The 14,531-nt window shown below is 43.6% G+C and overlaps 2 protein-coding genes across 2 annotated transcripts in view; both read right to left on the reverse strand.

Moving 5' to 3' along the window:
- Positions 1-381: 381 nt before the first annotated feature.
- rxfp3.3a1 (relaxin family peptide receptor 3.3a1) lies at positions 382-2,165 on the reverse strand. Its single transcript, XM_070965313.1, has one exon. It carries the CDS (start codon positions 2,032-2,034, stop codon positions 1,048-1,050), a length of 987 nt encoding a protein of 328 aa, XP_070821414.1. The 5' UTR covers positions 2,035-2,165; the 3' UTR covers positions 382-1,047.
- Positions 2,166-7,365: 5,200 nt separating this feature from the next.
- LOC139336560 (E3 SUMO-protein ligase PIAS1-like) overlaps positions 7,366-14,531 on the reverse strand; it is a 48,817-nt gene continuing 41,651 nt past the window's right edge. The window contains exons 7-13 of the mRNA XM_070970735.1: positions 13,706-13,779; positions 13,268-13,428; positions 12,008-12,144; positions 11,392-11,617; positions 10,296-10,435; positions 9,545-9,585; positions 7,366-7,818 (exon numbers count right to left, since the gene is read on the reverse strand). Of these exons, the coding sequence (XP_070826836.1) occupies positions 7,453-7,818; positions 9,545-9,585; positions 10,296-10,435; positions 11,392-11,617; positions 12,008-12,144; positions 13,268-13,428; positions 13,706-13,779 (1,145 nt within the window). The 3' untranslated portion in view covers positions 7,366-7,452. The remainder of the gene's footprint in view (positions 7,819-9,544; positions 9,586-10,295; positions 10,436-11,391; positions 11,618-12,007; positions 12,145-13,267; positions 13,429-13,705; positions 13,780-14,531) is intronic.

A 14,531-nucleotide genomic window follows, 5' to 3' on the forward strand; every position in this document is an offset into this window, starting at 1 on the left:
CTCCTGCCTTCTTATGGGACACCAGTGAAGGTAAACACGTTTTTTTCTTTAGAACAACTACAGGTGAATTCACCTTCATGCAAATTCATGCATTCATGCAAAGGTTTCAATAAATTAACTTGGTCACCTTCAGTTCAGTTCAATTCAATTCACAACCGCGGCCAGTGCCCATCCTATAAGACCACTTTCAAGGCTATTTCATCCGCCCGCTCATCCGTGCAGACGGTGGTTGTGCTCGTTGGTGTCCACGTGCAGGTCACTGACACCTGTGACACATTCACTGCCTCATTCATAACTCAACCTCCCATCACCTGCTCATCAGAGGTTTTCACCACCTCAAATCAGTTATTAATTTTGAAGAAAACGAACTCATGCGACAACTTGAGTACATTTTTATTATCACACTTAATAGATACAGTTTTTTCGTATTTACATCAATCATATTTCATAAATGTTCTTGTATTTTGCGCCCAGACTCTTGATTTCGGCACGTTGTAGTCAATAACTTATTCATGTCTTAAAACCAGGACCTGAGGTCATGTTGATTGTCTTTTTAACACACTTATCGCGCACTGTTTACATTATTAGCTCAGACATTCACAGAGGCGCTCAGCTCACCTGTGCATTTGTAACACGAGCACACTAATGGTTGGTTTACTGTCATGCGCAATTACGCACGCAGTCACTTAGACTGTAAGCTAGAGAAACGTCACTTCTAATGGTTATTTAACGAACAAAGCCACAATGGTCATAAGCGTAATACCTTTGCACAAAATGAGCAAATCCTGTGCGCATACTGGCCTAGTTACAGCGGTTTCTGTAGAGAAATTAGCCACACTACGCAAGCGTTTAAAGACAAGGCGCGCTACTGAAAATCACATTTTCTATAAGCAGAATCGAGTAATAGTCTTGACATATGTTGCATGTCCTCATTGTGTTTTTCTCTCTCACTGCGTGCATGCTTTGCCTTGCGCACCCGGTGCGTTTTGGTGACTGCTTGTCCACACGTTTCGCCCTCCGCTGATCGTCCCCAAAGCTCCAAAACCACTATCCTCTGCGTATCAGATCTCTTAGTTTATTTCTGAACTCCTTCCTCATGAGGCAGTAGATAATCGGGTTCAGGCAGCTGTTGGTGTGCGCCAGACAGACGGTCAGTGGGAACACGTATGTGTGCACTATGTAGTACGCTTTGTCCCAGTTAGCAGCGTTGAGTTTGACCAGCACACTCCACAAGGTGATGGCCTGGTTTGGCATCCAGCACAGGAAGAAGGACAACACGACGATGGTGATAGATTTTGTGACTTGGGATCTCCGTTTGGGGTTGCTTGTTTTCATACTGCGATTGCGGATGAAACGCAGCAGCATGATGTAGCTGATGGACACGATGGACATGGGCAATACGAAACCTACAAGTATTTTCTGTATGTGATAAACTGCCAACCAGTACTGTCCACCGGGAAACCTCAGCAAACACAGTTTTTCTCCGGTTACGTTGCTCACAGTTGAGAAAATCGACGTCGGCGCAGTCGCCAGAGTCGCCAGTGTCCAAATCATTGCGCAGATCCATTTGGTGGAACAGGACTTCTGCGGGGTCCTGTTCTTCAGGGCCGAGGCCACAGACCAGTAGCGGGTCACACTCATGGCGGTGAGGAAAAACACGCTGGCGTACATGTTCATCACGGTGACCGAGAGGATGATTTTGCACATGGCGTCTCCAAACGGCCAGCTGAAGTCCAGCGCGGTGTCCACGGCCCAGAAGGGCAGAGTGAGCACGAACTGAAGGTCCGTCACAGCCAAGTTGAGCACGAAGAAGTTCACTCTGGACTTCTTCCTTTCATGCTTGACCCTGATGAAGAAGAGGACCAACAGGTTGCCCATCAGACCCGCAGCGCAGACTACAGAATAAATAAGGCAGATGAAGAATCTCAGAATCGGGCTCCCGTCAGCTGTCACGTCGATGTCCTCCAGGTTGCTGAAGCTGTCCATCTCCGCCAGTGACCTGTTCAAACAAACGCTTTCATTTTCTTCATTCATAATTTCAGCAGCTTCAAGATAACCTCCTCAGTGAGTCTATATTTAAGATCGGTAACATGTCCAAACAGCTGGCTCCTGGAGTGCCACACTGGTGATAAGGACATGATAAACCCCAACTCCTCCGTCTGAATCCACCCCACCCTCCTGTCATCTCCCCTCCTCTCTTGTCCAAGACGCACGATCACCCATCACCACTGCTCTGACAGCATGAAAGGGATGGCGAGGCTGAGGCTTTGACGCGTCCATCAGTCTTGTGCGTAAAGGAGGCTCCTCGGACCGTGACGCTTCCTCATCACATTTAACAGTGAAAGTAAACACTGAATTAATAGTTCCAGTTACACGTGTTAAGTAAAGCTTGGGTAACAGCCAGGAAGGCAGCGGTTTGAATTAACAAAGGGTGCGTATTTGATTTTGTTCCATCACAGCAATGGATGAGTTGATCAAGCGTCTCTCTCTGCTGCCGCCCAGTGTTCAGACTAAGTGTAACGGGCTGGTATAATGTCCCTCCAGAAGAGACCCTCTAAAATAAGTGAAAACACACAGGGATAACAGAATGCATTTTATTACATCTAAACTTTTCTACATAAACAGGTAACATTCAATAAGTAAACAATTTCTTCCAATGCAGGTAATAAATATTTTTTCCCCCACTTAGTATATTTGTACAAACTGACAAGGGTTTGCTGTACACTGTCTTCTCCTCGCCCTCCTTGAAAAGCCTTTTTATGATTTTTCTCGGATTGGAGCCGTGAAACAGAACCTGTGAATGTTTTAAGGCAGTGAGTGCAGATGCCGACTCAAGTCTGACTTTGAGATTATTTCAGTTGTGTAAGACTCTTTATTGGCCACAGTCCTTTTTTTAACAATAGTACAGCTTTCATTTTCTAAAAAATATATAAATTAATTTATTCTCTCGCTCTGAACTGACACACAAAAAGCATACAAACAGACATCAAACACCCACATTTGGATATGAACTTTCAGGTTTCCACACAGACATAATATACATATTGTTAACTTTTCCCTTTTGTCTGAGGTTGAGACATCATGACAACCAAAGAACTGAGCTGCTTTGTCAAGGTTGCCTGTGGAGATTTTGAAGTTAAGAGTAACTACTGATAATAGTGGCCGTATTTTGTTCACTTTATTCTGCGCAGACGCTGGTTTTTGGCCGCGCTTCCACACAGAGTTCAAACCAGCAGACACATAAACTGCTGCAAAAATGCTGTAAATACACTACACGTGTTCACACCAGTGTGTGGCTGAAACTGGAGGGGGGATTGAGATGAAAACGGTCCTGTGCTTCTCCATCCCTGCATGCAATCGGACATTTTCCAACAAAAGAGCATAAAAAGAATAAAGGAAAAGCCAAGTTGTTAGAATGAAAGAAGAAAACAGCTGAACAATAACTGCTTCTCTCTCAGGGAACTTACAGCTGTGAACCACAGGGTGGAGCTGTGGACACTTAACATTATGAAACAAGCTGGAGGCGAGGGGAATCTGACTTTTTGGGAATCCTATCCAGGCCCCTCAGTGTGTAGAGCACTTCAACAGAAACACATTCAACGCGGTCTGCTCTCTCACCTCACATGCGTGATCGTAATCTGCTGCACCGTCTCATGACAAGCGTGAGGACAGAAGAAGTCGTTCAAATAAATTAAATCCTGATCAAACGCATTCATTAACTGAGACCACCTAATCAAGTATTCAAATACTGGTGATTAATATTCAGACTAACATGATGGAAACTAAAGGATCATCATCTTCATCAGTACAGACAGTCAGTGTGACACTTTATATCAAAGGCACAAACACACAACTAATGTTTGATACACGAGGCATGGCGTGTCACCAGTTGCTGCTTTCTGCTCACGATCATGTAACTGTGGGTTTTTGTGATCAGTTAACATTTACAGTTCATCACTTACTGCGTACATTAATTCACGTCACACCAGATTAATTGGACTCCAGCTGCGCGTCATCGCCGTTCTGTAAAAATCATGCATCTCCAAAACATCTGCTTTTCACCAGCCAAGAAAAACACGCCTGCGACCAAGTATTTTTAGCTAATCCGATGGCTTTTTAAGTGCTTTATTTAGTTTAAGAAGTGGGACATTTTTCTGCACTCACAAAGGGATCCAGAAAATTTAAAATCGCCAAATTTGGATGCATGCTTTTCTTTGGACAGGGAGACAGATGCAAACATCTGCATGTTGCTGTGTGACCCAGTGGTCCTCGTGTTGCATTTACAAGCTAGTGATGGTGTCTTTTTAATTTTGTTTACATACTTTTGATGCTGTTGAGAGGAGCCAAGTGTAGCAGGAGAGAGAATGGTGCCCTAAAACTAAAATCATAGGTGCTAGTCGGCAAAATGGGGTGAATATTTATGTATGTGCCATCCGTTTACATTGTAATGAAGTGAGAAAAAACTCAACTAAGGATTTACAGCCATGCTAACGGCTTTGTGAGGCTGTAATTTGACTTTGAGCTGAATGCTAACTTCAGGGTTCTAACATACAGGTGTTAAACAGATATGATGCTCCTCATCTTAGTTTAGCATGTCAGCATGCCAACATCAGCTAATTATAAGTGAACTCATCATCATTCATCCTCTGGACACCATGAATGTTTGTACAAAACTTCACAGTAATCTGTCCGACCGACCATGCTGCTAACGTGGCTAAAAACTGAGCATGTTGAGCCAGGAATATGATGATCTGCCAACTTTACTTGAGGTTATTTCTGTTGGGTCAACATTTGTATCCGACCACCAGTTCAATTAAATTTCATACTTCTACAAGAATGAGCACGGCCATTGTTCTTTGCAACTGGATTCCAGCTAATTGATGGCACACAAACTCATGTATAAAGTAACTGAGCTCATCAGTAATTGATGATCCATTAAGCGTTAACCAAGCATCATCATCACGAATTCATAACACATCCTGAACCAGCTCGTACATTAAATCATCATGAGTCATGCATGCATTAATTAAGCATGTGCTTTGTGCCCTTGTTAAAAGTGTGTGTCAGCTCAGAAAATACACACAGGTATTTCCATGATGAATAACTAAATGGTACCGTTTCGAGAAATAATAGAATGGAAAGAATAATAAAATGCATATTAAATAAAATCACAACAGCTCCCGAGTGACAGTGACTCTCAGACACTCACCCGTGGAAATCAAACAATTTGTAAAAATATAATATATAGAAATAAGAATACAAAATAAATAAAATACTGCACAACACAGGAAATACACAAGATTTGTTCCGGCAGTCAGTTTGAGAGCCGGGGTTGGTTCCCATGAGAAGGACAGGGAATAAAGTTAAAGAAGCCGAGAGAGAGCAAGGGCGGGAAAGAGGGGTGGGGGTCATTTTAGGTTGTCTACGCCTCCTAGTTAGTTGCTGAAGGACAGGACAGGGGATGTCAGGTGATGGGGTTTGCTGTCAGAAGTGATTATCTCATGGTGGTGGGATAATGAGGCTTTGAAGTGAGCGGACGTCTGGAAGTGGAACATTGAGGGGAGACTGATAAGAGGTGACGCTGGGAAAGTTTCAAGGACACTCAGGCTATGGGAGGGGTGGGCTGACTGGGCAGGAGGGGTCTGCCACTGGTAATGTGACCAGATGCAAGCAAGGACCAAGAGAGTGTGTGCACTATTCTAATTTGTACAATACATTCATGAGCAAACCTCAGCTGAATGGCGACAACAGTGAGGTATTCCGAAACCTCGGCCTCGTGACGCTTCCACATCGTCCACCGACCAGCTTGTACGTCTTTTTAAGTTGCAGACAGGTCATGTATTTTTAAACCTGGCTTTGTGCCCAGTCTAAGTTGGCATGTTGAGACCTCCGTCTTTCACTGTGGCACTAAACTGTCTGCTTTCACTCTTCTGTGCTTCTCCACCAGCAGTCTCCCAAAGATAACTCCAAGGACAAGCCTGGACCACCAGACATCAGTCACAAGTCAAGTCTTCCACAGAGATGGGACAGAGCTTGATGTGTGACCATTTAAGACATTCTTTCGAGTTTGGAAACTCCACCCCGAACACGCCGTGAAGCATGCACACAAACAGGCACTAGTTCGGTCACATGTCACGGATGCCTGTCTCTTTTAAAGGATCGCCGCTGCTGCAACAGCTTGACTTTCACTGTAATTCCTTCTCAAACGGTCAAGCACAAAACAATGAAACTGAGAAGACAAGAGACAAAAGGACAGAGTTTGAGTGTCTGACTAACCGCCAGCTGAAACCGAATAAGTGGACACTTGACTGAAAACACTGTGGCACACAGATTCAACTGCACTCTGATTACTGTGGTAATTTTCATACCAGGTACCAGGTTATTTTTGGCATTGTGCAAAAATAAAAACAAAAGAAACTCTTCCAGCTCAGAACTCTAAATTGGCAAGTATAAATAGTCTGAAAGTCTCAATTTTTAAATGCTGTGTGCCAGCAGAGTCTTTGTAAGGAGTTACAAATCAAGGAGTGAAACTGAAAAACCAGAAATGGCTAATTTCCACCTACATACACTCCCCACAGCATTAACCTGAAGGTCAAAGGTCAAAGGGAATGCACACACACACACACACATATATATATGTGTGTGTGTGTGTATATATATATATATATATACTGTTTAAATATCATACATAACTTAAAAGCATAATAAAATTATTAGTACATGAATAAACTGTAAATTCAGTGTCTGTCTGAAAAGTTCATTCTTGTCATTGGACAGAGAAATTATACACCGTGAGTTTAAAAATGGGCTCGAGCAAGAGAGAGATAAAAAGGGAGAGAATTGTAGCTTATATTGAGGAAATGCAAATGGAAAAATTTAAGCAGGATAGAGCTAAAGGAGAAGAAAAAGATAACCACATAGCAACAGGCATATGTATAAGCTTTTGTGAGAAAAAAACCCCCTAAAGAACCTCCAGTCCTCCAATTAAAAACAGCGACTGAAGCAGCTCACTAGACTGAAAATGTCCCGATTTAACATACAAAAGTAAAAGAGGAAAATATATTTTGTTCTCTGTACACGGTGCCACTCCTCGTTTTTGTAAAAAAGAGCTTTCCTCCTTTGTGTTTTTGCTCAGGTAGCGTCTTTGCTGTTTGTGCCGGTTGGTACCAGTTTAGCAGGTAACGTGGGTTCACATGCTGGACAGGTTTCTTATCTGAAGTCAGTCTACCAACACAATGTCCACAGCTGACCCCCTTTAAGTGATGACTCAGTACTGTCCTCAGGTCAGTCTAGTGAAGGGAACCGTCATAATATTAGTGCTCTTCTCGAGGCAGTCCTGTTTTTATGACTCAACAAACGTCTAGTTTCTGGATCAAAACTTAAACCCTGCGGCGAAAAAGTTTATCACTGGATCGTAGCTGGACCCAAAGTGTACTCTCGACTATTCTTGAGTCAGTCCAACGATATAACGTCAGGTATCCCGCCGTAAATAGCTGCCACCGCTGCTTCAGTGCTGCTCCGGCTGGCCACCACCCCGGGGTGTGTGAGAGAGGAGTGTGAGCCCGAGTGCGAGGACGAGTGCGTGGAGTGAGTGTCACGGAGGCTGCTGGACGAGACCAGGCTGCTGGTGCTGCCCGAGTTGCTCGCCCCGTTGGTTGGCACGGTCAGCGAACTGGCCGAGGAGGCTCCCGATTGGTCGAGGAACAGCTGGGACGAAGAGGAGGAGGTGGTGCTGTAGGGCAGGAAGCGGTTGAGGAGCAGCTCGTGGTCGTCTGAGGCGGAGGCGGCGGCCGCTGCTGCCATTACCATGTTGTAATGCTGAACCGTGGGAGAAGCACAAGACAACAGGAAGCGTTAGCAGGTGTGAGGTTGTTTAAGTCACCTGTGGTCGATTTCACTAAACATCCTCACAGCAGAAGACGCTCATGACTGGGCGAGTTGGGAGAAACTCCTGACATCAGGAGTTCTAAGCGCAGCTCACAGAGACTTTAAGCATTGACAGTAGCTCCTGAGTGTGGGAGAAGAGGCGGGACTCTGACATCACTCACTGTTTTCTAAACAATACAACATTAATGACGTTTTAAAAGCTTACTCTGATCGTGGCAGAGTTAATAAGAATCTCCTCAGCTCACCAATAAACTACTGAAAACTAAAAATCTACTGTCGCCAAACACGATGGCCAGACATGAAAAGTGTCAGAATTATTCATCACATCAAACCAAGCGCTATGACTGAACGAATAAATAAATCTGCCCTCATGGCTGAGTTACTGGATAAAACTGAGGCTATGTGTAGAATTTGATTTATTTTTGCAAAGTGAGCGACACAAGCTGAGCAGCATCTAGCTGCATTATATTTGAGAGAAGGCAGACATCTCTACAGCAGATATCTCCAGAAGTCACACCAAGACAATCTAACTGAACTTGCTCTTCATGCTCATGTGTATTGATGAATATTGTATTTTACGCTCACTGACGCAGACAGGTCTGCTGACCAATCACTGTGACCACACTGACTCCATATCAATGGGATCAAACCCAGAAATACACACTTACTAATCTCCAGTGGTTTCCAGCTGTGCAATCAGTTTTTGTTTCATTTGCTTTGATTTCTGCCTCCACTCTTGCAGTGCTCTGCTTACGGCATTAGAAAATGACATTTAAAAAATTCAACAGCGGCATCTCTGCAGAAGTCAACGCCGAGAACACGCCGCCTTCAGTCTTCACAGAGGCTCCTTCTTCAGGAGAAAGCAGTTCCAATGAAAACCGTCCACGGTGAGGTCTGTGGACTTAATGAGCACCGGGGGTGTTGATTCTGGAAATGCAGTCGCTGTTGAATTTTTTAAATGCAATTTTTCAATACTGTGTGAACCGCACATGAAATTCCACTCAGCCTCAGCAGAAATCTCCAAACCAAAAGTATCTAACAGCTAGAAAATGCAGTTCTGCAACATTCAAGGTCAGTGCGAATTTTCCTATTGTCATTTGGGAGAACCAAACATTTAAAATGTTATCTTGAAATAAAAGAACTCAAACAGAGCAGAGCGGAAAATGAGGATATCAGAAGTAAAGACATGTCTGTATTCATGTTTGACTGCCTCAGAGAATTCAAACCACCACAAAACTGTGGGGTGACAACCGCCATATGACAAATGTCTCGCGCTCACGTCTCCTTTAAATAGCTCGTTAAGACAGAAACAGACAGGAAGGATGACCTTTAGTGCTCACCAGCAGACACTGAAACAGGTACACCGTGTACAAGCAGCCTTTGTGACATTTTACAGGCAATTCCACCAGTTATCATGTTTCAAATGTGTTTTTTAAAGTGTTTGACGGAGCTTTCATCTCCGTTCTGGTTACTGCAGAGGGGACGCTTGTTGTGGAGGAACAGTCAGTGCAGGGATTCTGCTTTGTTTTTTGGGAAGCACAAGCAGTTTTGTAGACAGAGCCCTCATACTGTCTTAAAATGGACCACGGCTCTGAAAAGAAAAGTGCTAGAGCTGATGAATTCAGCATCTAAACAACGCGACGCGCTGCGTACATACCTGATGATTGTCGCCTTGAAACAAAGAGAAGAAGTTCAACTCTGGAAATGAAGTACAGGCAGAGTCAGTGGTGAACATCAGCAAAAATCTGCATCCCAGACACAAACACATATGTATGTTATACTGCTGGAAAAGCCTAATGGGATTCTCAACCAGATGCATTTTAGAATAAAAAACAGAATTAGAGCTTTAAGAAAAAAAAAAAAAAACTAAATGAGAATAAAAATGAATTGCCAATGTAAGACCTCTTAAACTTTCTGTTTTCACATTAAAGGTGCAGTAAGTCGTATTCCAGGTTGTCACATAGCGACGCTTCGGGTCGCCGTTCAGGTCAAACATCGGTATTTAATGACCTGGAATGAGACTCAGAAATCAACTGTCTTTGTCCAGAATCGCTTCCTGCATCTTTAAACTTCCCCTGGAGGCCTTTTCCACACTGTAGGACCATATCACATTTTATTTATCTGCTTTATGGCGCCACTGTAATGTTTTTTTTTTATGGCTACATAATTACAATGAATAAAAATGTCATTGTTTTATAAATATCTTTTCTAAAGAAAGAAATTCTGCCTGACACACAGTATTTTATATCTTCAGTAGGATTTAAAATAAAGATAGGACAGTTTGAATAACACTGGGACAGAGTATAAAAGATGGAATTTAGAGTAAATGCAACTATGCTTAAATACACATATTACGAGTTTGAATGTCATGTCACTTCTCATTTGTTGTTTAGTGTGTGTGTCATTACCTGACAAGTCGTTGGGGGTGTGGTAGTAGGGTCTATAGTCCTGGATGAGTGGGGGGACAGGAGGGATGTAGCTGGTGTCCACGGCTGGCATGCTAGGAGTGCGACTCACAGGAGAGGCCTGGTGGTGCAGGTTCAACACTCTGAAGGCAGAAACAGAGGAGGAGGTTGAGAGACGGAGAAGTAAAAGAGGCCAGTTAATTTATAATTAGGCTCTGATTTCATGTCATATTCATCGGGTAAGTCACAGGGTGTGCCGTCTCCTCCGCTGACCTTGAAACACAAACCTTTCAACGATAACAGTCACAGGATTCATTACAGTCAAATAACGCAGCAGCAGTTTCAAATTTTAATTTGACAGAAAATGAAGCTGCTAAAGTTTCAGAGCGCCTGGATTCAGATCTTGCGTAAATCTTCCAAGTGGGCGAGGCTGCCGGTTCCAGAACTGTTTCTCTGCACTCTGCGTTCCCGTTTCAGATTTTATTTGGACAGTATCCACAGTGCTGTTTAAAGCACAAACACAGAACACGTCTGTTGTTAATAAAATGTGGCACCATGGTCCCTGACTGAAAATTTTAAGAAAACTCATTTAAGATGCAGATTATAACATCAGCGTCTCCACAGCATCTTTAGCTCCTGACAGCCGACAGCGGTGCATGTCACAGGTGATCGGATGTTTCTGCACTTTGGGAGTCGTACTGAACTTTTCATGTGCACCAGCCTGAACTTTCTGCTTTTCTCAGATCTATGAACTAGATATTTTCTAATGTAGCTGTTAATATTTTGGACTGATGATGAAACCTGGACAGTTTCGTGCCGATCAAACATACAGAAGAGCATGAGCCGCAACATTGGAAAAATAAAGGACAAATGAATGGGACATCTACTTGTCCTCTATAAGGTGTGTTTGTTAGCTGAAAGTTAAACAATCCGTCCTGATCCGTGGAGATTTCTACACTTGTGAGTTCATGTGAAAAAACTGCTGAATTATTCAACATCAACTACCCATGTGAGCAGCTGAAACGAGCCTCATTCCCACATTTATTGAAATACAAACTGCGTGCGGAGATGAATTCACAGTGTCGAGCGTGTGTCTGACCCTTTGTTGATGACGGGCGGCGAGGTCGGGGACATGGAGGGACACGCTCTTTTGGGTGGAGGAGGCAGCGGGGGAGGCGGCGGAGGCGGCGAGTCCTGTCCTTCGTCGTCTGAGGAGCTGTCCAGTGTCAAGTCGATCACCTCCACCTTCTTGCTGTTGCTGCTGTCGCTGTGGCTGGATGACGAGGAGCTCCGCTGGTCTGTGCCCGCAGATGTCCGACACGAACCTGGACAGCAGCAGTGACATATTATTCCGTGCGCTCATGTTTATCATTTTCTGAGGCTGCAAAGCAAAAAAAAAAAACAAGCACTGCAGAATGCTGTGAGCATGCTGAAATGCACACATGCACATTTCCTCTGCCCGTGTGAGATACACTATGTTTGTTACTATGGAGACAGGCAGTTTACTTAGTGCCACTGTGATTGATGCCTTTCCAAATTAGAACTGACAATGCATAAACAAAGAGGGGAGAGGATGCATGCACTCGCTCTTCTTACCACGTCTCTTTAATCCTAATTTAATTACTTCCAGTCTTCCCATACTGCCTTCATGTAGAAGCAACCTTTCTGTTTCTTACCCCACCCATCCCCCGTTCAGCCCTCATGATATGTCTCACCATCCAGCCCGTTGTTATAGGAAGCAGAGGAGACCTCTTGCACTTCCTTCTTAGACCTCATCGGGGCCCAGCTGCCATCCTCCTTGAACTGGATCTCATCACAGTCCATGCAGCTGTTGAGGATCTCCACGAAAAGCCTGAGAACAAACATACACGTCATACACAAACCCGTCCAAGAAAATGTACACAAACACATAGAGAAATTGGTATTTTCTAAACGAAGGCTGCGTGCAGAAGATCCTCCACAAAAAATCTAAAGTCTAAACAGGCCAACATCAACACTGGGCTGCAAAGGTCTCTCTACATGAAACGCTTCGGAGACTTAAAGGAATACTGGCTGGTCTGACACATTTTGAGTGACCCACAGTTTCTGCTTTCCTCCCTCAGCAGGCTGCGAACTTTTCAGAAACACCTTCAACATAGATTTTCAATCCTTCAAAAGGCTACACATGATGAGATTTAAACAGGTTGTGTCAGCGCTTCTGTGAAGGTCTTGATTTTCAGATGAGTGCAGATGAGTCACAGTGTATCGGTTACAGACAGGTGCAGTATTTCCTTTCAGAAGACAATCTGAACTCTGTGGAGACACATAATGGTGTGCCATTATGTGAAAAACACTTTTAAAAGATTTTCTTAATCAGCGTTAAAAGTGAAAGACAGACATCTGTTTAACAGCTGAGTTTGACCAAAAAACAACAAAAAAAACTCAAGTCGAGATCTACTTACTGAGACCACACAGATGAAAGAGTGTTTGAAGATGGCAAAGTGCAACAGAAAGCTCCAGAAAAAAGATAGCGAGTGGACCTTGAGTTGAGAATTCTTCTGTCAAACTGTGACTTTCAAGATCAAAACTAAACTATTGCACTGAACGGTTAATTTCTCTGATTCAATCCTTCTTTTCTGGTTGAACAACCCGGCTCAACAAAGTTTAAAGGAACAGTTTGATATTTTGGGAAATAAGTTAATTTTCTTTCTTGCCAAGAATTCGATGATAAGACTGAAACCACTGTCATGTCTGTGAATATGAAGCCACAGCCTGCAGCTGGTTAGCTTAGCTTAGCATAAAGAGAGGAAACAGCTTGCCTGGCTCTGCTCAAAATGCACCCACCAGCAGCTTCAAAGCTAATTTACACATTATTCATGTTTGTTAAAATCTAAAAATGACAAGTTGTTCTCAGGCAAAAAGTTGTGCTGATTGGTTTGAACATCCTTTGCACTACTTCCTGACAGGACGGGGCGATCGGGGGACGGATGACTTACCCGTCGATGATGAGGTGTTCATAGGGGGCCTTCTTGTCGCAGACAGGACACACCCAGGTGGGCTTCTTCTCGTTCATCTGGATGTAGAGTGTGGCGTCAAAGCACTGCAGGTGGGAGCATGTCAGCGCCCGGCATGGGATCATCAGCCGCATCTTCCCCAGCTGCACAGACGTAGTCAGGGCATGAAGAGGACACACACAGCAGGGACGGAGGGTATACGGGATGCATAAATATCACAAATATGCCAACACCCACATGGAAAAAGTGCAAGATAAGGGTTGAGAAGACAATTTGAAAGGTGGATTATGAACACAACTCCAAGTTAAAGGCATCGAGGCGTGTTGAGACACATACAAAGACAAGACAGAAAGAACAGAAAGGACACGTCTTTGCATGACTGAATCTCTAAACTTCACGAGGAGTAGGGAGTGTGTTTACCGGGCAGAGCAGCGACACTCGAAGGCTGGTCGTGGCGATTTCACTGTCCGGGTCTGCTGTTAGCTTCTCTTTGACTGCAGATGACAAGTGAAACACAAACAGACGAGTGAGTTAGGACCACTGAGAGGGACTTCATGCAAATCAGTTTCTCATTTCAGACTAAAACTGGTGTTATTGTCACAAATGAAGCAGCATTGTCTAAAAGTATTCAAGAGCTCCTCAAGCTGCGTGGGGCCGATCGAGTGTCTCTTCTTATATCACTTCCCGTACAGTACAAATACATATATACAGACAGATACATAACGTTTTGTGACTCACAAAACAGCCTCCTCATCTGGAATGGGGAACATTTTGCCGCTCTGACTGGGTGAAAATTTGTATCCAGAAAGAACAATGGATGTGTGTCGAGCAACTAAAGCAGGGCTGCAGAGCTTATAACAGAGTGTCTGTGCTGCACACAAGATGACCAGAAAGTTTTAGTTATTTCTACGATAAGAAACTTTGCAGGAAAAAAACTCCTCTAACCTCTTTTCACCACAAGCTTCTTTAATTTTGCAGCCAACAAATCACATTCAACAACACGCACATTGTGCAACACTGTCCTTATAAAACTGTATTTTGGACAGCTCATATCGGAGTTGGATTTATGAGGACATAAACATACAGATAAGTTATCTTCAGAGCTGTAAAGATACCTCAACTCAGGGCGTCTACCGATACTAATTCCCTTTGAGTGCTCTCTCAGTGTGTGAAAAACATTGACTGGATTATTTTTTTGCAGGATAACATGAAGCCAGAGATTGTTTGTGGTGCTTAAAAACAAAAG

Source organism: Chaetodon trifascialis, chromosome 1 (assembly GCF_039877785.1).
Source record: "Chaetodon trifascialis isolate fChaTrf1 chromosome 1, fChaTrf1.hap1, whole genome shotgun sequence".
Classification (NCBI taxonomy): Eukaryota; Metazoa; Chordata; class Actinopteri; order Chaetodontiformes; family Chaetodontidae; genus Chaetodon; species Chaetodon trifascialis.

What these genes read in the sequence shown, in the direction of transcription:
- rxfp3.3a1 (XM_070965313.1), bottom strand. Translation starts at nt 2,034, where the DNA reads ATGAATGAAGAAAATGAAAGCGTTTGTTTGAACAGGTCACTGGCGGAG.